The sequence below is a fragment of the Pleurodeles waltl genome, chromosome 1_1 (assembly GCF_031143425.1).
Source record: "Pleurodeles waltl isolate 20211129_DDA chromosome 1_1, aPleWal1.hap1.20221129, whole genome shotgun sequence".
NCBI lineage: Eukaryota > Metazoa > Chordata > Amphibia > Caudata > Salamandridae > Pleurodeles > Pleurodeles waltl.
The window spans coordinates 246071129-246096360 of NC_090436.1; the positions used below are offsets into that span (position 1 = coordinate 246071129).

Sequence of the window (25232 nt, forward strand, 5' to 3'; positions counted from 1 at the left end):
GAGCACACTTCTTATGTACTCCACTAAAAGAAGTGTGTTAGAATGTGCACTGGCAAGCTCTTTGTGGACAGTAAGGGCTCCCGCTCTGCTTTGGCAGTCCAAGATAGCTTTACGAGGGGGGCAAAACCAATGCCGCGGTGCCACACCCCTCAATACAGCGCTGCTCCCCTGGGTACCCAATGTCCAGTGCTTGATGCTTGTCCCCTTTGCCTCACCTGTTAGGTTCTGCCAGTCTGTTCCATATCTTGGTGCTCTCTGGGAGACGCGGCTCAGTCTGGTCCTGGTGGAAGGAGGATCTGCTGTCTAGTGGGCCTGGGGCTGCCACTCTGAATTCTGCTTTTGGGCGCCCGCCTTGGTCGTGCCTTTCCTCCAAGCCTAGCTGCCATCCTTTCACATGCCGTCCCCGGCCTCCGCACCTAGCAGGAGAAGGGCAGGGTGAAGTGTATTTAAAAACTTCTATAATCATAAGGGGGACAGGGAAATTAAATGGTCCAGTGTACAATATCCCTAATAGTATTTTTGAAACAAACAAGAGTACACTGTTCCAAAAAAGGGGGTACCATCTGGTACGTCTATAAATAGAAGCAAGAGCCCTCACACATCATGACATTAGATGTCATGCTTCATCATAGGGCTCGCTCCTCATCAGACTGGCGCTGCAATGTCTGACGGGCCCCACAACGGGGCTCTTTGCCGTAGATCTTAATTGATAATAAGTGCCATGGTAGAGAGTCCGTAGGAGTAAATTTAAACCCACTGCCAAAGATCAAGAAGCAAAAAACAGGAGAGAGAAAGAGTTAAAATTGGCTCGGGAACCTCCAAAACCTGCTTTATTGGTCGTAGCGGGGTCCCGGTCAAGGTTAAAAGCACTGTGGAGTAGAAAGGAAATAATGTTCCGGCACTCCACCTTGACAGTAGTGGAAGACAATTGCTTCAACTACTAAGAAAAGGTCAACATGTTTCGCACCTCAAAAATGTCCTAACAGATCAGGTGGCGCTTCTTCAGGACCAAATTGAAAAAAACTTCTCCTGAACAAGAAATAAAAACCATATTAAGTATAGAACTTTGTATAAAAAAAACAACTTAAACACAAACAGATATGAATTCACTTACTCAAACAAATTATATCTCTAATAGATAAAGTAGAAGAAGGCCATCCTCAACTAGGGATGGGACTCCTTGGGAGTGCCAATAAGCTGTCTTTGTATATTTTACATAACAAGATGTAGTCGAAAATCTTTCTCAGGGCCACGTTAAAAAGTTGGGCATGTATTTTTAAGTTTTACATGTTCTGGTAGTAAAAAACCTTTACATTTATTTTCACTACTACAAGACCTACCTCTTCCGTAGGATAACATTGGGTTTCCTTATTACATTTAGTAAGTGACAACTTTCAATTGGAAGGAAGGAGACAGGTTGATTTTAGCTTCTAAAGAATTGCAATTAAAAGCCCGCTTTAATGGTAACGTTTGAATTTGAGTTACAATTCTGAAAATTCCACCTTTAGAAAGTTGGGGTGTTCTGGTCCTAACCATTTGGTGCCTGCATCCTTTCCCTAGGTTACATGACTAGGGTAGCTGGCAGTTGGTCCTTGTGTATTGCTCCCAGACAGTGAGACAAAGGGATGATAGGTGTTGGCAGTATGGCCCACTCTGACTTAATGAAGGGAAGGAGCTGTCACCTACCAAACTTGCACATCTCAAAGGCCCTGCCTGAACACACTTGCAAAGGGTGTGTCACGGGTTTTGTGTCCTCAGACAAGCTGGGCCTGGAGCACAGAGGAATGGGATGCCTGACACTGCAGAGAGATGGAAACCTCCAAAACCTTGTTCTACTTCAAAGTGGGCACCAGGTATAAAAAATAGACTATCAGACCTAACGCTTCAGCACGCTTCTGGACCTGTGAAAGATTCAGAAGAAGGCATGCTGTACAGTTTTGCTACTTGCTTCAAGTAAGACTGCCACTCTTCTTCCCTGCTGTGCTGCCCACTACCTGAGTGAGGTGAGAAGGACTGGACCTGCATCTTGAACCCAGGACCACCAGAGTGACTCCAAGGGCTAGTTGGCTGGCCTCCTCATCAGAGCCACAAGGACAGAACCGGTTCCAACAACCTTGAACTCATCACTTGGACTCTGCCAGCTGAGGGTCCTGCCCTACAAGTGGTGCCACCCCAGTCCTAGACTTATGAAGTGGGCCTGAAGGTGCTCTGTCAGCCCATTTGTATTACCAGTGAAACCCACGCAAAGCACTGCTTTGCAAAACTCCACATTAGAACAGCTGTGCAATGTGTTCCTGATGCAGGACTTTGCATTGCAGCCCTGCACCTCATCGGACCTGCTACTGCGCTACGCATCCTCGATTCAAGCCCTCACGTCGCAAACCCCTTGTCGACATTATTCTTGATGATTATGCAGGACTTTGTATCACAATCCTCGCAACTTCTTTGGAACCAGCCAGTGCTCAACGTATCTTCAACACAAGACTTAGCATCGCAAGCACCTCATCAATGGCATGCACAATGACGCAGAACCTTGCATTGCAACCATGCAGCTTCCCGGAATCACTGCTGCGCAATGCATCTCCGATCAGGAACTTGCATTCCCTCTGCTGTGTGACTCATCCTCAACGTGGCACTCTGAATCGCTCCGCAACCAGGATTTAGGGCACTTAGTTCAATGGGACTAATTGAGACCCTGTAGCCAGTCCACACATCGCAGTTGGCCTGAACTTTTGACTTGGTCCTGTTCTAGCACTACCACATTTGGAGCTTTGTACTTTTTGCAGCTAATTTCACTTAAACCTTTAAAGTTGCATATTTCCAGATCTACTGATTGTATTTGTTTCATTTTTGTCTTAAATTATTTATTAAAAACTTCGATTTTTCTAAATTGGTGTGGGATTTTTCTTGTGGTGTTTAACTTTATTACAGCCCGAAGTGCTGCATAAATAACTTTACCTAGTGTCTCTATGTTAGGCCTAACTGCTCTTTCCAAGGTACCAATGAGTTGAACACATTAATGTAGGGCTTTACTTTTGAGTTCACACTGGCAAGGATTGTGGTTGTTGCTTGATTAGAGTTTCACCCTCCTCAACTAGTAACCCGTTGTCTTACAATTAGTTTTCCGTGGTAGTCCGGTGGCCAGATTAGTTTGTTTATGCCTGTGTGTACATCCTGATGAGTCAGAGAGCTCACCAGGTCATCATGGAAAAAATGAGAAACAGAATGGGGTGTGAAACTTTTCCCTCCTGGCATTGGACTTCAGCCCTACCCCAGAAATCAAACAATCTTTCAGCCTCCTTAGGGTTTAGACTAGAGTGTTTGTTTCCTACCCACCTGGTCCATGCTTAAATCCCACTAGAAAGTAGGGTTGGTGTCAAAAGAAGTGGTGTAGTCCGTCTCAAGATTGTGTCCCAGTCCTGGACACCAGATACCCCTTTCTGCTTGCTATGGCCCATGGACACTAAAATTCATCCCACTTACCATGGGGATGGTTGCCATATTGTTACTCCAGGCCCCCAGAGTGTGTGCGTAGGGTTGGAAGGCAGAAAAAGACAGTTGGGGCTTTTGAGGTGGGGAGGGAATGATCCGATGCCTGGATAGGCTGGTCCCTAATACATTTTTTAATCTGGCTTGACAGGTCAGCTGTCTTCTGACTTTATATGATCAACAGAAAAATAACTTTAACAAACACTACTAAGTGTGGGACTTTGCTTCCACCCAAGTGTTGCCTTTGAGTACAGACTTATAAATAGGGAGAAGTTGAATGCTTCTTCTGAAAAAGAAGACTTGTTTTATTTGTTTTGCCTTGTGAGAAACGTATGCTCAACAGAGCAGGACTGCGTTGGTTATGATGGCAAACCATTGATCGACGCTAAAGGCCTCATCTGTTTTCGATTGTGAAAATCTACATAATAGTCTGTAGGCCTGACTTATGTATTGTGAAAAGTGTATGTATTGTCAATGCCATGTTTTAAAGCTTGCCCATGTGACAAACCTTCAAGTGTAAAAGATTGGCACTTAGAGAATCTTCCTTGCTCTATTTTCAGAAGGGTCATACACTGCATTGTCAACTGTAAATGTGTACATATTTGTAAATTTAGGACTCCTGATACAGGAGCATTTGCTCAGCCCAAATCTTTATTTCTTTAAGTACAGATTTTGTTTAGGCAGATTTGTGATTCTGCTCAAGAGCATGCATTGCAATTTTTCCCTTGTCAAAAACATTCTTCTCAATACAGAAAAGGCGAGTTGATTACGGGTACAAGCCATTGAGCAAGGTTATCGGCCTGATCTGTTTATTAGGTTACAACAACATCACTAGATGTCAAATTGTATGTTAAAACCAATAGGTTTTTAATGGTGGATGATAATTGTACTGTATTAAAGCCTGTAGAAAGGTATTGTGTTACATGAATCGTCCCGGATTACTGTAGCAGGCAAGGTTTCGTTTTTTGGCGTCATCTGACAAATACTGCAGGTAGAAGATTTGCACTTAGGTAACCCTCTGAGGATGTGATGTATGCTGTTCTGTCAACTGCAATTTCGTAATTTTCGGACTGTATGCCTAAGGGTTGCCTTGTGAGAAATCTTATGCATAATTTAGTAGGCCTGAGTTGGATATTGTGACAAGCTCTTGAAAAAGGTTTTAGACTGTTTTGGACAATTTGTGCCGTAGATCCGATGTGCTTATTAAACCTGACCAATTTATTGTGTAAAATAATTGTTTTAAGCCAATAGGCATTTAAGGTTGCATTGTCATTACTCTTTGTTAAAGACTGTAGACAGATGTTTTGTTACAAAGAATGGCCGAAATTACTGTATTAGGCATAGTTTTCAAGCCAGTAGGCCTTTAAGGTTGCATTTCCGTTACTATTTGTTAAAGGCTGTAGACAGGTGTTTTGTTACTATGGATCTCCAAAGTTATAGTAGTAGGCAAGGGTTTTGGTGTTCGTCACTCCCCTGATAAACACTTTGGAGTGGAAGATTCATGATAAGGCTTGTTAAGCTCTTTTCGGAGGGTTTGTAGATTTTTTTGCTAACTGCAATTGTGGTTACATTTGTTATTTCGTTACTGTGTGCCTGATGGTTTCCAGTTTATGTGCACTACAGGGTACCTCAGTTGGATACGACACAAGCCAGTGATGAAGGCTGTGGGCTTGAGCAGTTCACTGGGAAAAGTTTATTTGCTAAAGGTCTGATCTGCTTAGTATGAAAAGTTATTTATTAAAGTCAATAAGCACTTAAAAGTGGATTGTTATCACTATGTTTTAAAGATTGTAGACTGGTATTTTGTTGCAGGGAATCTCACAGAATAATTCAGAAAGCTGGAGGTTAGCTGATTTTAGGGTAGAAGATTTGTATTTTGATAATCCTTGTTAGGTATTTCAACAGTAATGTACTACTTATAATTTAGCCCGACATATTATTTTGTGAAATGAACACGTTCAAGCCAATAAGCATTCAAATGTAGGCTGTCATTACGATGATTTAAAGATTGTAGAAAGGTACTCTTGTTACAGGAAATCCCTGGTTGTTCCGGATCAGAGGAGAGTGAGCGCAGTGGATGTGTGCAAGACCCCAGCGGACTCCTGCCGGAGCACCTGCTGTGAGACGTGGATTCTTGTCTGCTGCTAGAGCACCTGGGTGCTGCAGCTGATAAAGCATTTGGAGCAAGATGTGGGTTCCTGCTGGCTGTTGGATCACCTGGATGGGCACCACAGCTGCAGACCCGCTGAAACCCAAGCCTTCCTGTCTGCCGCCATCCTCATCGGTGATGTCAGGTGCTTGGGCTGCACATCACCAGCCGCACATCACCATCTCATTTTGCCGGCCATAGTATGCATGGGAGAGAGAAGAGCAGGTCTGAGCTGTACTCCAGATACCCGGCCAGCCCAGCAGTCACCAGCAGCCACCAGTCACCTGCTGCTCCAAGACTCATAGAAGCCCGCTGAGGCAAAGAAAGGCAGTCCCCCCCACTGAAGACTTAACGAGGAGCCCCAGTAAGAGCTATTGGGGGTCAGGGGGAGATGTCAGCGGTTAGCTTCCACTGCACACCAGTTGAGCCCAGTTCTGCGGAAGCAGCCTGACTAGGTTAAGGTGCGGCTTGCATAATGGAAGAGCTCCCTTACCCCCGTCCTCATGCCCCCCCAATCCCCGCTTCCCACCTCCCACCCTTCAGTCAGGAGCAGGCTTCGGCCTGCCTGGCTTCTCGTACCAGCGCATCATACTGCACGCCTGCTGCCAGCCCCTTGGGCCTGCCCCCCCAGCAGTCCACAAGCTAAGCCAAAGTCTGCCCATCTTAATTGCTTATTTCTTTACTAGTGCGGCAGGCAGGGCATGGTATGCAGGTATGCAGGGAGCATACAGCATGAGGAGAAGCCCCGTCACACAAAAGTCTTGCAATCACTTCCCAGGGAATAACTACATCAACAACTGCAATCATAAGAGGAGCAAAAGAAGGGCTCAACTCGCACCAAGGCAGTCATCCTTGAATACAGTATGCATAGAAGGAAGCCTACCTGCTGGTCCAAATTTGCCTCTGAGGGGAAGGCTTACCTGACCTCTACAGCCATCTGAAGCTCCTGGAATACCTGGAACACTTGGACTGCCGCTCAGACACGCTTAGCCCCGAAGACACCCCAAAAGGTACCAACAGCAGGCCCCATCACACAGTTCTTTCCAGTATCCCCCTCCACCCGGCCACCCCACCTGCTCTGCCTGCACCCCTCACTAGCTACTCCACCGGCAAAGAGGGTGGACTCTCCTCGGGCAGCCTCAATTTAGGCAAGTCAAAGGCCCGGCACAACCAGCGTGTCCTGAAAGGTAATCAAAGGTCCCACTTCCGCCCAGTGCTGTGCAGCACTTCAAGGAGTGACCTCACGGACCCCTGGCAGTCTCATAACACAGCCATCAACACCCTGGCAATAGATCCCCTGAGGGAGGTACAATCAACCACAGAAGCTGTACACGGCGCTACAAGGGCTCCTAGAATTGCTCAGGTAATTACTGCATAAATCCACCAACATCAACAGCTTAGCCCCCAGGCCTTCACTTTGCAACATCTCCAGAGTTACCTACAGCCTGTTCACTCAGGCCCGGGATGCCCCATGTGTCCCAAGATGTGGCAGCCCTTCCAGCTTCCTTTGTCCATAACCTGAAGTCTGAAATTAAAAGAACATTGGCACTCACTCCAAAGCTATTTGGAACCTCAGAAGGAACCAGACATTCGTCCCCTGGTACTCAAGATTTCAACAGGATGGAAGAGCTTCATCTAACCTCCATCAGTGCAGCATAAAATTAATGGCCCGCGCACTGTTATGACAATCCACCAAAGTGGAGTTGCAACGAGACCTTCTCCAATCGATTGCACAGCGCCTTGTGGACTTGAGCTCTAAGTTGGATCATATTGAGAACAAAATTTGCTGTAGTCAAGAAGAGTGGTTTTTGTTCCTGCTCATGAGCAGCCACCATTGAAAAATTGATAACACTTCCTGATGAATTTGCTCCCTCAGTCAGGGGCAAAGTAGGTTTCTCCGCAGTCAGCAGATTACCGGCCAATGGCATATAAAACTTGGTGGTTGAAAACTCATAAGGTTTGCTCCTCAACCCAATAATAAATGTAACAGAGTCATTTGCCAGCTTCAGGTGCTCAGGGCCAACATCCACAGGATAACGCACTCTCTATCTCTATGAAATCAAGTACCTGCAACAGTATTCAGCCAACAGGCAAGGATAACACAGACATCATGGAGGGGCTGCCTGGCCCGATGCAGCCAGATGTACTACTTTCCAAGAGGGTGAAGAAAAAGCTAAGAAAACAGAACAAAAGAACCATAACAGCTAAAGGAGCGGCGTCTCTGCTAATCACTCAGATCCAGCCTCCTTCTGTAACAAATGGCTTCGCCCACCTGTATCCAATCTTTGATGCAAGGGAGGCCACAACACTCAAACAGCGTCTGTGGCTGGGGGTCCCAATGCCAGAAATTCTTCATTACTGAAGCCCTCAAAAGAAGGGCAAGGCAATGGCTCAGCAAGTTCGGCCCCCGTAAACATACCACTCTCTCCAACAATAACGAAGAGGAAGGACACCAGCATCCAGTCTGCACTCACTCGAAGACACAGACCACTTCCACCAACAAGGAAGGAGAGGGAGGAGGCTAGTGCTCAGGCCGAGTTCACCTGTGAACTCAGCAAAAACACCAGTGCATTCACTGCCAGAGGCCCTATAAACGCATATATTGACTCCGTTACAGCCTACTGCTCTGCCAGCTACTGACTACTCATAATGGGCTCTCAGCAATAGGGGCCTCAGGATCCACCTTATCCAACATCTCCTGGGCTAGTAGCGCTTAAGTTACAGAATCAAGCACTACAAAGATGAGGTTGAGTGTCCTAGAGATAGTGCTAATCCCCAGATATCAAATCAAAGGGCAACATGACATACTAAATAAGGGTAATGTCCTTTGTTTTTTTTAAGCACATACCTTCTCTTGCCCACATCCCATCGAAAAACATTTCCTGGGTCAGGTTCTTGAGCTTCCTCGGTGACTCATGGTGAGTCGACAATGATAGAATTTCACCAGCAATCTAACCAGACGGCTGTGCTTAAGGAAACAATTCTGTTGGCTGTTGTCAACCCCCCCCCATTTGTGCTCACTGCGCCCTCCCAGAAGAAGGGAGTTTGTTTAGTTCTACGTGGCACACACAGTAATTCTCTGGGCTGGATAAATCAAACCAAGCTCAAGCCTCTCAATGCCTTCAGAATAACATGCACACGCAACCTCAAACATGCTGTGCGCCCTTGCCATCCCTTGGCCATCACCGATTCAGTTACTTGGCTCCACCCAGCAGCTCTCTAAGGTGGCATTCCTAAAATAGCTAACAGGAGAACTCAAGGCAAATGCATCAGGGACGCCGGCTTAAGCTCACACCTAACAATTAGTTCCTGAAATGTGGCTGGCCTCAAGAAACTCACTCACGCTGACCCAGCTCTCGACTACCTCCACAACGGAGACATGCTATGCCTTCAGGAGACTTGGACCACTGAATCCACCTTGCTAACAGGGCACTATGAAATTCACACTCCAGGAACAAAGTGTAGGCATCTTCGTCCCGCCACCTGGCGGTCTTGCGACCTTTATTAAGTAAGCCCGAAAACAGAGGCCACCAAAATAAATACCAACCTGCATGCAATCAAAGTGTTGCTCATTAAAGGGATACAGAGCAAACTTCAGTCCGTCTGACTGCTGTTGACCAGCTGCTATGTTAAGCCTGCCCTGCATCTGAAAAACATGCCTTAACCTCCCTTGCATTCAAAATTGAAGAATTACTGAATTACCGAGCTCCTACTCCTACACAATTGTTAGAGACTTTAACATCAGGACTCTGGGCAAGCTTCACAGAAACTCCTGCCCTCCTACAGAAATTGCACCTCTAAAGAGTCTTTTTGATATTCATAGACTATCCTCTGCGCAGTCTCTAAAAGAAATACCCGATCCACTGTGGCAACCTCTACCATCTTACAGGAATATTTCCTTCATTAATTACAATTTCATCAGCTATTCGTTGTCCCCCAAATTATGCAATTTAGAGGTAGATGACAGGGGCAAGAGTGATCTTAAGCCCCTGTGGGCAGTTCTCCAGTTTGCTGTCAAAGTCTCTCAGCAGCTACTGTCCCTTGGGGAGCCAACTGAGGAAGAACGCCCTAAGTTCCTTCTCAGAATCAAATGGTCAACAAATCTCCCTGCAAAACTATCTGCTTGGATCGCAATTAGTTAGCCCTGAAAACAACTATTACAACCAATCCATAGGAGCATTGTGAGAAACTTGTCAACAAACTCCAACAGGTACTCAGGAGAGACTCTGGGATACCCCTGAGAAGGGTCCCCCTCCTTCTAACATCTTCCTCAATCACTACAACAAAGGAACTGGATCACAGCTCTTAGAGCAGCCCACTGACAGACTGTCTGGCAACAAAGAATTAAGAGAATTGATGTGGAATGACTGAAGATCTTTACACTCTTGAAAGAGCCACACCCGCCTCTGGACGAACATAAACAACCTCAGCAACTTTGCACAGACTAAGGAGAATGTTGTGGAGGAACGGGTGTGGGTCAGTTATGATAAGCGGTTACACACCAACACCTGAGGTGCAGCAACCACCTATTTATACCCACCACCCGCCCCAAATTTCCCCACTAAACAAGTCACTTTCTTCTCAGAGGCCTCAGTACAAACACCATCAATAAAATGAGGAACAATAAACGGGATCCATGCCGTGGTCTTCAAACCTGCACTTTTATGGAAGAGCTAGAAGCCTGGGCAGAAGAGAACAGTATCCTCCCTTTCTTCCAATCCGACTTCAGGTCTGAAAGCTCCACAATGGCAACATCATGTTCTGTTCAGGGTGAAGTGGCTTTTAATATTATCACTTTTTGCCGAAGAACTTCTTTGCTTCTGATAGTTTTTTAACTTTCTTGCTGGAGTTAGTTTAAGACATGTAATTATTAGAAGTGACTTTAATCATCCTCTAGCAAGGAAATCTGTTGCAATTAGCAGGGGAGTGAGATTTTTAGGGCAACAGTACAGACTTCACAATGGACTTGATATGTACTTTCATAGAGAGGAAAGTCCATCAAAAAGGCTAGTGATTTCTTCTGGGACAAAAATGGTAGCAAAAACTTAGATTTGTAATTCTTTGATGCTTTTTTTTATTGAATCTTTGCTGGTAATCTCAGGCTATAAGGATAAATTTAATAATTGTAATCCATTTTTTAATATTAGGTAGTGCGTGGCAGTAAGGACCTCAGCAAAGGAGGCTGTTTTCATATATAATTGTCATCTACATAAAGGTGACTGGAAACAGACTCCTCCACCATGAACCCCACTGGCTCCAAATACAAACTAAACAATGCTGAAATAGTAGAGAACCACGCTGGACTCCTCATGTGACGTTACAGGGTAGGAGGAGGCATTTCCCATTTAACCAGCTAAACAAACTGAGAATCATACCTTTGGGTCCAAGCGAGTCCTAAGGATTTCTATAAGGCTCAGATGATCAACTGTTCCTAAGTTGAGTCTGTGGCCAAACCAGTGACGTTTTCCATACTATATGGCTGTGCCCAAATTGGGCATGTTCTGGGTTGGGGTTGGCAATTGTTTGAATTGGAAGATGGAGACCACATGGTTTACGGGAGCCAAACTCATGCTGTTAGTAACAGAATTAAAAGCTACCAAGCTACCAACATGAAGTATTACAATATTTTGTGATCTTGGATTAATGGTTGCTTATCATTATGTTGTCAGACTGGGCTAGCCTTGAGGTCTTGACTCTAGGATTACATCTATGATTAAAATACCTTCATCAACTTCATCCCAATTATTTTCAGGGAGAAAAATGGAAGTATTCCAGATGCCAGGCTTACATCCTTGAACCAGCCCAAAAAAGTAACATAATGAGGATCCGTGGCCAACAGCCAGAAGGTCAAGGAAGCCGCGGGTCAAAAAAGCTTGGGAACCAGTGTTGTATCTCATCTGTTGAGCTACACAGCACAAGCAACTTCCATTATTCTTTTGCTTTGTGGATTACAGTGCAACTTTTGACAGGGTGGATCGGGGAAAGCTATGGAAGAAGCTAACTGCATGGAGAATTCACCCCCAGCTCCTCAAGCTCCTATACCGTGGACCTGGGTCCAGTAAAAAACAAGCCCCACCACAGTCACTGTTAAAGTGCCCACCAACAATGGGCTTAAACAAGGCTGTGTGTTGGTCCTGCTACTTTTTAATCTTTCCACAGCTGACCTGCGTGAAACACTGGAAAGCGCTTGCTTATTACCTCCAAGCCTTGTCAAGGTGCATCTCTTAATTCTGTAGTACACAAATGACATAGTAATAATGGATCACTACAGAGTGGGCCTACAGAGAGCCCTTCACAGTTACAACCAAGGGACAAACGCATGGTGATTCAGAGAAAGACCCAGGTCGTCATTTTTGGCAATTACCCACGCATGAAACTAGTTAAGAGGTATAAAAATAACTACAACCTCGCACTACTGTTACCTAGGGGTCTGGCTCACCGATGTATACCTCCTACACCCTGGGGAAAGCTCAGCATTATTTTCAGCAACCCCTCTCAGCCCCTGCACGAAGGAAAAGTATTTACATGAGGCTTGTTGCCCTGCCAATTGTGGACTTTAATGGAGCCTGGGCACGGCGTGATGAAAAAACATTTTTCTGATTATGCAATTACAGCAGAGAATCCTGGCTACACTTGTTGTGCTGCTGTCCCAAACTCACCAGTGATTTATACTGACTGCTAGTCCCTTTATGGTGGGCCAATGGCATCAGACACTGCAAAGAAGTTTCGGATCTGTGCTTCACCACCCATTCACCAGGGGAAACTTCGCAGATACACTACGATTCGCACTTCTTAGCGCATATGCAGGGTGAGACCTGCCAAGACACTTGAGCTTAGCCCAGTTCCGGTAGTTAACACCCAACACACCTCTGATTTCTACCGGGCCAGGGAAATCGCTAGACGATATCTGACCCACTCCCCCAAACGCCTCAACTGGGAGCAAATGCCTGCAGTGTGAGACAAAAGTATCTCCCTCCCTTCTTTCCTGGGGCCAACAGTCAGCTTTTGGCAAACACTAATATGGGACATGAGTAAACTCAGCCTGGCACTGCAGACACAGTGCATTGGAACACAAGACTTCTGCCCCTTGATCCCCCACTCCCTTCCCCGTTGGACTTTTAACACTATTTTGTAATGATGTCGCTCTTTTTAAGTAACTTTTTATTACTAATTATATATTTTTATCTAATTTTAAGCCTCGACTATTAATGTATACATGAATTTGTTGAGTTTTGGTGTTTATATGTAATGATTTTAAGTAATCAATCATGAATAAATACTGACACCGATTGATACATGGAATCCCAGACCTGACTGTAGTAGGCTAATCCTTTGTGCTTTTAATATCCTGATTTTTTTTCTTGGTCAGTGTCACTTACTTTTGCACCCTGATTTCCTCAATGTGTATGCTTTTCCAAATTGGAGAACACCGTTGACTCTGCTAGTTCTCAACCATTGCTCCATGCTCATCCTGTTACACTGTTGAAGCAATTCTGCTAGATGAGGCCCAATCAACCACAATACCTCACCATGATAGATTGTCAAGATATGTTCCAGGTCAATTGCTAGTCTCTTTTTGTCCTTGTGACATCTCCTCCTCCATGAGCCAGCAAATTATTTTCAAATGTTGCAGTACATCGTCTTTTGCCTCAACTACATCTCTGAAGAGTTACGGCTGATAAGTCTTTTCACAGTTGTATTTTGTTGTTTCTGTAAATGACATCTTTCATCCGTCCTGGACTTTTTTTCATCCCAAAAGTGAACTTTAGTTAAAAAGGTGGAGGTGCTTCTCTAATTGTCACCATACTTGTACAATTGAGTCCTACCTGTGGGGCCTCAGACAGGTTTCCAACAGAGGGAAGGCATTCTGGACAAAATCATGTAGGTGGTTGTCTCCTTCTGCTCCATGAGGAACTCCAAAAATGCATATCTTATTGTGTCACATTCCACCAACTTCTCGTTTTTCTTTTAGTTCTGCATTCTATTCCTGTGAAGGCAACATTTTACCAACATTGGTATCTTCTGCTGTGTTCTCTCATCAGCTGTTCACTCCACTTGTCTGCTCCTGCATGCAGCTCGGTTGTCTCCCAAAGCAGTTCTTGTATTCAGAGGCCAAGGTTATTGAAAATGGATTCAAATCCAAATTGATCAGGAAGCTTTCTTGTGGACTTGGGCAGCAAACTTTACCCACAGATGTTCAATGTTTGTTTCAGGAGAGCCTCCAAGTGATAACGGCATCTGCTCTCCTCTGTCTTTCTGTGAGGTCATCATCAGCTTTTCATGAATTGAAAGCTCCTGCTTGCTTTTGCAGAATTGCTTTCCATAATCTACTCATGTGCCAGCCTATCTCAGATTTTTAATGTTCTTTTCCGTTGCAACCTCTGATAGGTAAATTAAACATTTCAATGACCACCACTTGTCTCAGGCCCACTCAAAAGTATGCTTCCTAGCGAAGTTTAACCATGTCATGCAGTTTACATTCTGAAGCTTGGAAGACCTCTCCCAATTATCCCAGAAAACCCAAATCCTATTCCACAGGACAGCGGAGAATGTTTAGAATTTCAGCAGAATCAGAAAGGATTGCATCAGTACGAATTTAACAATGTACAAATGAGGCCAGTATTCTAGTGAGTTGCTTATTTACAGTGCCTCAAAAATGCGAAATCAGAGTTTTCATTCGCTTGGGATGGCAGTCTGCAAGTGAAGGGCGCACCTTTTCTGGTTTTTTTGTTTGTTTGTTTTTTGTGCAAAACATATGCACATGTTTTCCACTAGCGCCCCTAATAACAGTGTCTCTGCATGGTAATTGAGATAGCACCAGTCTGGATCAGACAGTAGTAGTCCACAGACTTATAGAATCTCGATGTAGACATACTGATAACCTTCAAACCAGAGTGTTAGCTATCTGCATCACAACCGAGCGGCATCGCTGATGATGGCACACTTCTTAGCAATGCAGAAATTGTGATACTAAGGCAGCCAGAGCACAATCCACATTCAAGACAGACTTTCTGAAATGGAGACAATTTTGTTTTGAGAATGATTTCATGAGCTAAACATTGTCAGTGATTCCTCTTGGACTACTACAGTATCTTTTACATCTCACCATATGTGGTTAGATATAAAAGCTTGGACGAGTACTTAAGTACTCAGCGAACTTTGTTTTCATTTTTTTTTTAAATATATTTTTATTAACATTTTGCTGTTACACAGTTACATACTTGTTCATTTCACATGCATTTTTTGTTTATAATGCTATATTCTAGTTTTTGTTCATTGTTTGCTCTTTTTATTATCGTTAGTTTTATTGTTCTTTATTCAACAAAATGTGCTCATTTACTTGTTAAAGCGCATTTCCTTTCTTCATTTCACTGTTCTGTATAATCAACAATCAAACAACAAACTTGAACCCCTTCTTCCTTGTAACTTGGGAGGATGGTGTACGGGGTTAGGTGCAGGAAGACAAGGGTGGTGAGAGGGGAAGAGGAAGGTTGGGGGGAGGGAGAACACGAGGTATGTGGTATACAATTTCTGGTGACAGTCATATTGGACTAATTGGAGGTAGGGAAAGGAGGAAGGGGAGAAAAAAGAAAAAACAGACCCCAGGAGGTCAACTTTACGGCTTTGTGCAAATGGATTTTGTAATTGTTGGCTTGAAGGTACTATAATATATCCATTTTTGAGCAGGGGAAGATGTCAACCCAGGGCGCACCGGCACACCGTGGGGGCGGCGGGTCACTCACACTGCTTGCTATTTCTGTCAGTGGAGTGGGGATCAGAGGTCCAACTGTCTTCGCACCCTTACTCTCGATGTGATCTATGTGTGGTTTGGTTCTGTTTTGGGTGCTTGCCTATGTGCTTCCACCATTTGGTTCCATCCTCGGTGTGGATTGGATTTCACTGGTTTCTCCTACTGGGCTTGCCAGCCTCTTATTTATACTCTCCCAGCTCGCCATTAAATTCTCCCACCCCGGAGCTATAGGAACCTGGCGGATATTCCTGGCTTCTTCTGCTTTTAGGACCTGTAGTTCAGCTCTAGACCATGTTGATATATCCCTTTTCCAGTCGGTCAGCAGAGGGTGATCTGCGGCCTTCCAGCCCCTCGAGATTAGTCTCTTATAAAGGGCCAGGGAAAGGTCCAGAAAGCACCCCTTCACTTTTCCACAAAGTGCAGCTGGTCTAAGGCCCAGCAGGCACAGCTCAGGGGTGCGTCTCAACTCAAACTCAATCAATTCAGTTAGGGCGGGCAATATTTCCCTCCAGCCAGTCTGGATCGCCGGGCAAGTCCAAACCATGTGGTCAAAATCCACCCCTCCTCCTCCGCATCTCGGGCAAGTCCCCTTTGTTTTCATCACAGCTATCTCCAGACGACAGCCCATCCAAAAAACATAAAACATAAAGTTTTATTGAAGAGTTCATGAAGAGTTCTTTCACACATAATCTCTGGTACTGAACCTCATCCGGTGTGGGAAGTGAAGAGACTGTGAGCTTTGATGAAAAGTAGATTTGAACCAATTGATAAAACATCCATTCAGCATTTTGCATGGCAAATCGCATTGATACTTACTATTGTCCTCGAGAGCTTGAGAAATGTAAGCATTTACAATTCAGTAACCATAGTCATGCTGTCAAGTCTTTCCCAATTTTTTTCAAAGTTGATCAGCAAATAGTACAACTTACTTTCTTTTATAATCCTTCAACAGTTGCAGAGAAGTTACTGCACTCTTGATATGTAAAGAGCTTTTACAAGGTTTACGTGCCAAAGACTTATGACATTCATAAACCTAACCAGCTATTTCTTTTGCTGAACCATACAAAGCTCAGGCACTGCCCAAACAGTGGTTTGCTCGTTGGATAGCATTAACCATTCAATTATGTTATGCCAAATCTAGAAGATCTCTGTGAGGAAAGGTGGGAGCTCACTCAAACAGAGAGAGTTGGAGGCAAGAGTGGCTCTCTTTGCAGCCACTTACACGATGGAAGGCTGCAAAGCTCCATCCTGGGTTACAGTGTATTATTTTACTAAACATTACTGCCTGGACTTATAGGCTAAGAGTCAGCAGTGGAGCAGGCTGTCCTATAATGACCTCCCCCAATACATCAGGGCCTCCTCCTCACCTCTTGGATTCTGGAAAAAGCTGAAGACGTGGCTTTTCAATTAGTCTTCATACGGGACCATTGCGCCTGCCCGTACTCAGGCGTAGCTTCATCGCATGCCTACTCTCACCTACTCAGCCTTGATACCTTCACGGGTGGCAAGGAGCTATCTACAAATCCACCATACATAACATTGGAACATTTTCAGGTAAGTTGCACCTTCCACTGTTACAGTTACATCACTGGTAGTGAATATGAATTTTCAAGCATTGGCGAAGAAAATATGACTTACCTATACACACTGATACCTTGCGTTGGGATCTTTCATACAGTTGCATGTGATCCACCCTTCTTTGCTTGTTAATGAGGCTGTTCTCACTAGTTCTTCCTGTCACTTGTGATTAGAAAATCTAAAGCAGTGGAAGCTTCTGTGGAGAGTGAGTTTTAAAACAGCTTCACCTTATTGGCCAGAGGTTGTTTCGCACAGAGAGGTGAGTAGGCAACTATGACATAGTAGGTTAAGAAGAGTTTTTACTATCAATGCAATTAAACATGACTACAGAGGATTCCCGATATGATGACCGGGGACAATTTAAACATGCAAATCTGTGAAAGTTGCTAAAGCTGTAAAATTATACTTGCAGGTAATTAACTTTTTTTCTGCATCTAATGATCTTCATTGTCAGTCCTAAATGCTTGAAAAATTCCCCGCTGCATGTGCAGTCCCCTAAACACATTTCTATATAGTTAATTTCATGAAAACCGCATCAAAAATGTCTCTGTCCACAAATCTTATTTGTTAATCTGTTGAATGCAAACATAATAAGGTCTCATTTTACAGCCTATAGAATCTATAAAACGTTGCTGTGGTGGTGGATTAGTGTTATAGGTAAATGTTATCCTCACAGAGAAAGCATATACAGTATCTAGGCTACTGTGTTTACATTAAGTACACCATTGAAAGTTACAGCCCTTGCTCTATTCTCAATTCTTAGACTGTTTTGGACATCACATATTTTGAGGAGAACACGCTTGTTGATGGAAATTTTCCTGAAGACTCTTCCCTGGAGCAAGTAACTGACATTATTAATATACTTTCAGAACCAGAGAACTTAATTAAATTATTGAAAGACCGAGAAGTGAGTATAATGACATTTTGGCAATATTTTATCGGCTTCAATGTTTTCTTGCAGAGAGCTGTACTTTATATAAAAAATGCAACAATACTAATGGACTAGTGTTTTCAAGCTATTTGTGATATTTCAGGTATGACACTTTTGAAAATTAATTTCTGAGTACTAAAGTCATAGTTACAACAAAATCATTGGTGCCTACTCAATGTTATGTGCATTAAATAACTAAATTAACACTCACTGCTGCAGTTATGTTTTTTAAGATGATATGGGAAGAGGCATTTTCCGCATTCTTCGTACCTCAGATTCCTACTGCACTGTGTGAGTGAAGGGAATTCTTTGCCCTAAAATATTTTTACTTTTCTACTAAAAGTTTTTTCATGCTTCTGAAAGGGAATTTGACATTTTTTTATGTCTGAAACATTTGTATTGTATTTTTGACAGCACTACAAATAAGTAAAAGTAGTCATCAGGTAGGGTTCATCTCCACACAGGCTGGCTGACCCTTGGACCAATGAGAACCCAAACACTGCAGTACAAACCCCAATGAGAGTACACAGTACAAGAAAATGAAAGCAAAGCAACACATCTTCAAGCAGCTCCGCAACCCGCAATGTTCAAAATACAGCTTGCGCTATGCCATCTGTCTCACCTGCCATCCGTCCATGACATGATCATGTATCAAACACTCTGGTTTTGGCCTCCAGGGACCACCCTTACTTGGAGCATGGCTCCACTTGAATCTCGCAAAAGGCGGCTCACCCGTCCATATTCTGTAATTTTTCTTGAGGTATCCCCAGGCAATATAAATCGGGAGCTCGAACCCCATACTGCAATCCAGGCCCCACTTCCAGACCTCTAGAGAGGGGGCCTGGATATCCTTAAATGCTTTCGCTGTGTCTCACTTGGCCATGACCAGGCACAGCCAAAGCGAGGGAAATTCATCACTTTGAGGAATTATCAATCCTGACAGGAAACACAGACTCCTCCACCATGAACCCCACTGGCTCCAAATACAAACTGAACAATGCTGAAATAGTATAGAACCATGCTGGACTCCTCATGTGACTGTTACAGGGTAGAAGGAGGCATTTACCTTTTTAACAGCTAAACAAACTAAGAACCATACCTTTGGGTCCGAGGCGAGTCCTGATGATCAACTGTCTCTAAGTTGAGTCTGTGGCCAAACCAGTGACATTTTCCATACTATATGGCTGTGCCCAAATTGGGAATGTTCTGGGTTGGGGTTGGCAGTTGTTGGAATGGGAAAATGGAGACAACATGGTTTGAGGGAATCCTCTAGAAACAAGCATTTGCAAAGCCAACAGGTCTCAGCAGTGGGTGACCTATTGCCTTTGGCAATGAGGTGGAGGTGGAGGGTGGTGTGAGAGAGTTTGATCAGAGATTTAAAGGGTGTGATAGCGAAGTATCCTCACAGAGGGCAGTATAGGCCTGTTAGAAATGGGGTCTCAAGTCGGTTTGCACCCAGTCAGGATAAAGGAGATACCCGCTCGTTTAACCCCTGCTCACCCCTTTGGTAGCTTGGCATGATAAGTCAGGCTTATTTCAGAAGCAATGTGTAAAGCATTTGCACATAACACACAGTAACACAGTGAAAACACTACAAAAGGACACCACACCAGTTTTTAAAAAATAGCCACTATTTATCTATTTAAAACAAGACCAAATACAATAAAAATCCAACATACAGTAATAGAAATATGAATTCTGCAAGATTTCCTCAAAAATACAGTTGGTTGAAGTCAATAGCTCCACCTGGAGCTATCACGGCGTCATGATGAACAAAACCAACAGTTCAGTCCGGGCGTGGCGTCGCAGCCCAGCTACGTTGTCGGGAAGACCCGCAAACAGTACCTTGGATTTGTAGGGCATCGCGATCCTCGCGGTGAGCTCCGGAGAGCGGCATTGCGGTGTCGGTTCCAGAGTCGGTGCAGGAGTCGTGGGGCCTTGAAGTCACACGCGTTGCAGATCGAACTACGGGCTGAAGGGGCTGCGGTGCGAAGCGGTCTGATGTGACTTGCGGTGCGCACAGGTCACGGTGCAGGCAGCGGTTTGGTGGCGGCTTCCAGCGTCGTCTGTGAGACCAGGACAGCGTTATGAGGCAGGGCGGTGCCACGTGCAGTGTCCACAGATCACACTGCAGGCAGCGTGGTGGTCGTTGCGAAGCTCTGTCGTCGGTAGGCACAAGCCAGTGGTGTGGGACAGTGGTTCGTGACCCTCACGAGCGGTGTCCATTGGCCACGGTGCAGGCAGGGATGCCTAGTGATGACACTAAAGTCGATGGTGCTGGCGTCGGTGGACCAGGGCTGCGGTGCAGGACGGGACAGTGCTTTGTGCTTCTCATGAGTGGAGCCCACAGGCCACAGTGCAGGCAGCGGCGCCGGGGGCAGCAGGAGCGTTGTCGACAGGGAGGCCCAGGCTGCGGTGTGAGCAGACAATGCTGGAATGCAGGGTCCACAGGTCTCGTGAAGTCATCTGATGACGGGTGCAAAGTGGGGCAATGCGACTCCGGGCGGCGTCGGCAGGTCACGGTGCAGGCCAGCAGCATCGTTGGCGGCGTAGCAGTGGTTTATTCTCTTGAACAGCACAAAACACACAGTTCCCAGTGCTGCAGGTCAAGGAAACTGAAGTCTTTGGTGTTGTTGAGACTTTCAACAGGAGGCAAGCTCTAATCCTAACCCTTGGATAACTTTCTCAAACAGGACACACAGCAAAATTCACCCTTTGCACTCTTTACAGGCAGAAGCAGCAACTGCAGGCTGGCCCAACAAAGCAGCACAGCAAAGGGACAGTACTCCTCCTCCAACTCTTCTCTTTGGCAGAGGTTCCTTTTGATTGCAGAAAGATTTTAAAAGTCTGGGGTTTTGGGTCTTCTTCTTATACCCTGTACTGCCTTTGTAGTGGGCAAACTTCAAAGCAAAGTCTCAAGTGACAGATCCTTCCTTTTCCAGGCCAGGCCCCAGACGCACACCAGAGGGTCGAAGACTGCATTGTGTGAGGGCAGGCACAGTCCTTTTAGGTGTGAACGACCACTCCTCCCTTCCCTCTAGTTCAGATGGCTCATTAGGGTATGCAGGCTACACCCCGTCCCCTTTTGTGTCACTGTCTAGAGAGGTGCAAAACAGCCCAACTGTCAAACTGACCCAGACAGACAATCCACAAACAGTCAGAGTCACAGAATGGCTTAAACAAGAAAATGCCTATCTTTTAAAAGTGGCATTTTCAAACTGACAAATTAAAAAATAAATTCACTAAGAGATGTATTTATAAATTGTGAGTTCAGAGACCCTAAACTCCACATTTTATCTGCTCTCAAGAGAATCCGCACTTTAAGGATATTTAAAGGCAGCCCCCATGTTAACCTATGAGGGAGATAGGCCTTGCACAGTGAAAACCGAATTTGGCAGTATTTCACTGTTAGAACATATAAAACACACTAGTATATGTCCTACCTGAAACATACACTGCACCCTGCCCCTGGAGCTACATAGGGCCTACCTTAGGGGTGCCTGACATGTATTAAAAGGGAAGGTTTAGGACTGGCAAGTGGGTGCAGTTGGCAGGTTAACACTGCACACACAGACACTGCAGTGGCAGGTCTGAGCCGTGTTTACAGGGCTACTATTGTAGATGGCACAGCCAGTGCTGCAGGCCCACTAGTAGCATTTGATTTACAGACCCTGGGCATTTTTAGTGTACTTTACTACAGACTTACCAGTAAATCAAATATGCCAATCATGGATAAACCAATCAACAGTACAAATTACACTGAGAGCATATGCACTTTAGCACTGTTTTAGCAGTGGTAAAGTGTCCAGAATCCTAAAGCCAACAAAACTGGTCAGAAAAATTAGGAGGAAGGAGGCAAAAAGACTGGGGATGACCCTGCAAAAAGAGCCAGGTGCAACAAGGCCATAAAGTGGGGACAATTTATGGGGCGCCTCGCTGCACAGAGAGACAAGCTGCTGCTGTGTTCAGACTGTTTTAATTGACACAAAGAACACGCATGTTGTGAGTGTGCCAGTGTGGGTAGTAGGAGGGTGCACGTGAGGGAAGAGGCTCTTTCCAAACAGGCTTCGGTTGCAACTAATGACTCTTTCCCTAAAACGCCACTAGGAAAGAGGGTCTATTTAAAGAAGAGTCCCCCGTATTTGAATTTACCTGCTTGGGGGTTCACTTCTCCCTCCCCAGAATCCAATTCCTGCTGGTCAGCACCCTCTAAATCTAACAATGGCTAAGGGGCGAGTACTCTGTGTGTGTTTTTAATGAACTCTTTAACTGTTAATACACACTTCTGTTTTTTATTTTTATTAAAAAGTATGACAGTACTGGAAATAGGAAAGAGTGTCCACTATCTGTTTAAACAACTTGGAGAGTTCTTCATTTTCTGTAGAACCACTCAGCCGCAGATTCAAATCTAGGTCGGCCAATTCAGCCTGCCATCATCCTGCCAAGGATGAATAAAAGTTTACCAAAAAAGTTGGTGTTGAGCAAGGCCACTGTATAATGATTGGTAAACTTTGAAAAATATCTTGGGAAACCAGAACTCTGTCAATGAGTTGTAATTACTTGCCTGACTACCTCTTTTTCGTTTAACAAATAGGTCACTCACATATCTCCTGTGGAAAGTCCTTGGGCTTCACCCCGCCATGCTGCTGTTGCTGCCCCTGCTGCTGTCTCTGACTGGTCATGGAAGTTGTTCATGGTGGAGGCGGGCTTTAATGTGTAGCAGAATGTCATCACAAACAGGGGGAAAGGGGCGCACCAGGCATCCTGGGAAAGGGAGCACATCAGCGAATCAGAAGTGATGGGTGGGTGACCAGGAGGAACCCTGATTTAAAGAGGCATTGCAGATGCAGAACAGATACATACAGCAATCCCGAACAAGGGAAAACTTGTGGATCAATAACAAATAATTGGCAATAATTAACCTAGAAGAGTATTTTAATTGTGCAGTTCTTTGCTGCTCGGCTCGCCCTTGAGTGTCTTTAAAAAGCATGCTTTGTCTTATGGAGGGCTCTTCTTCCTTTACACATGAAATCTGTGGCGAGAGAAAACCCTTTTAAAGATGGCTACCGAAAAGTGCACATTCATCTCTAGCTGTTTTGTCGTAATTTTCCACTTCTGTGTAGAATATCTGAAATAATGGGGAAACACCAGAGCTGGAAAGTAGAAATCGGACTAGCCCTTCCTTTAGAGAAAGAAAATTAAATGCCCCTCAGTAAACACCATTTACTTCATTTTTTAAATGCACAGAGAAACGGCGCTAGAAGCGAGTGCTCATGTAAATCACTAAAAATCAACTAAAAAATGTGTCCCAAGCACAGTTGCTTTAATGGGGCTTGTGGATGAATAGTAGTAATTGTTCCCTGCTCTCAAGGCCGTCTAAACAGACGCAGAGGCATGACATAAAAAAGGTATTTTCAGATCATGTAGCAGCTATGAAGAAAAGGGACTTCAGTCACAAGAATTGCTTTTATTTCATACATTCTGATCACCAGGACTGCAAGATCTGTTGTACGTTTTCTACCAAAACCCTCAAAGAGAGGGGGAGTGGTTTCTTACTATGGCTTCAGAGATCAAAGTCCAGAGATATTTCTTCATTAATCTGAAATGTATTTGAGAACATCAATGAAAGCCTTATAAAGGGTTCATTCTGATCCAGAACGTCTCCTTGGTTAGCATCTAGGAAGATGCACTCCACTTATTAGGAACTTCCAAAGACAGTACACATAAAATCAGCCATAGACAAAAGTTTGGCTTCTAAGGAAGAGGTTTTGAACAAGAGAATATTTTCAAAGTCCTCTGCTGACAAACCTACCTCTGAAACCTTTTCACCAAAGAAAAAAGTGCCTTTGGAAATAATTCCAAAAACCAATTTGTCGACTTCTGTACATTCAATAGGGCCAGTGCCGACAACAACATTAATAAGCACCCCACTGTCGCTGAGACCAATGTTGATGGAAAAAGCTGAAATCTTACAGTTGATGCCCATTTATTTCAACAACTACACATTTGGCAAAAGCAACATCATCTAAGAAAACCCCATTGGCAAGGACAACAAAATCTTCAAGGATCACAATGATATTTGGGAAAGACATTCCCATTACAATAATGCCTGAGCATATCTCTACAACCAAGGTTTCTCCATCTCCTCCTCAGTTGTTTCTGAACATAGAAGAATGTGAGGATAAAAATATCTTTGGGCCAGCCTATAGCCCAATACAACCTATGATACTAGTACAAAGGCCTAGATAAAGAAGAGTATAGGGTAGGAATTTATATTTTTCCTATTGATCTTTAGAGACAGGTTGAAGTTCCTAATCCCAGGGTTGCATATCACCCTTTGAGGATCACACTGCGATGTGCATAAGCAAAACAAGCATTCAATAATTCAGCCCATGATTAAAGTCCCAGTTACATTGGTTAAATACCTATGCCTAATGTTTGCCTATTACTATGCTTGTTTTCCTCAATACACAACAGCAGAACTGCAAAGAAAGCCTTTCAGACCATCACTTCCTCTTAAATCAAGACTTCATATGCGACCTATGACACCACACATTCCTGTGCATCTTCGACCAGGACAAAGTTCTTCACTGCCTTTGCAGTCATTGGTTAAGGCACTACAGATAACAACAGCTTGCGATGATGTGTATTTGGATGATGGGCAAGAAGGGAAAGTACAGAATGATACCTCTCAATGTATGGTCCCAGGATGGAAAGGCTACTTACCACCAATGTTGAGAGATACTACTGTCCCTGCTGCAGACTCTTTTCCAGATGGTATGGGAGGTTTCCATTCACTAATAGAAAGGTCATCAAAAATATTTGAGTTACCTGTTCTGACGAAGAAAATTTACTGCTTCATCTAACACTTCAAAAAAAGTAAATACAAAGTGGTCTGAGCAATACCAATAATTGAACATATTTGGTCATACAGTGTGAAGGTAATAAAAACTCCAGCCACTGTAGCAACAGTTACTCCTAGGCTGGACATAATACAAAGGACCTACGGATAACCCTGCTTGCTTGATTGGACACCTTTGTGCTGACTCAGTGATAGCAACCCATGAATCCCACATCACCATGCACTGCATCACCTGACAAACAAGAGAAGTCTGGATAACGTTGGCCAAAGGTTTTCTGGTACAGCTGCAAGATCTATCAGGTCATCTAACCCACTGTCAGTTTTGTCTGATATGTGAAACAACTGCCAGGCCTATTGCCAGAAGACAAAAAGGCAGAAGTATAGAATATCCCCCACGGGTGAGAGGAGGGTTAACTTGTGGGGTAAGCTATTTTACTGAAAAAATGGTGGATGTGGTGTTTCCCAAAGCTTC

General features: G+C 44.3%; 1 protein-coding gene across 2 annotated transcripts in view; it reads left to right on the forward strand.

Annotated features, from left to right (window-relative positions):
• Window positions 1-25232, forward strand: part of RIMOC1 (RAB7A interacting MON1-CCZ1 complex subunit 1) — a 238513-nt gene that overhangs the window by 130430 nt on the left and 82851 nt on the right. For both annotated transcript variants that reach the window (XM_069221457.1, XM_069221454.1), the window contains exon 3: window positions 17731-17874. In XM_069221457.1, the coding sequence (XP_069077558.1) occupies window positions 17731-17874 (144 nt within the window). The remainder of the gene's footprint in view (window positions 1-17730; window positions 17875-25232) is intronic.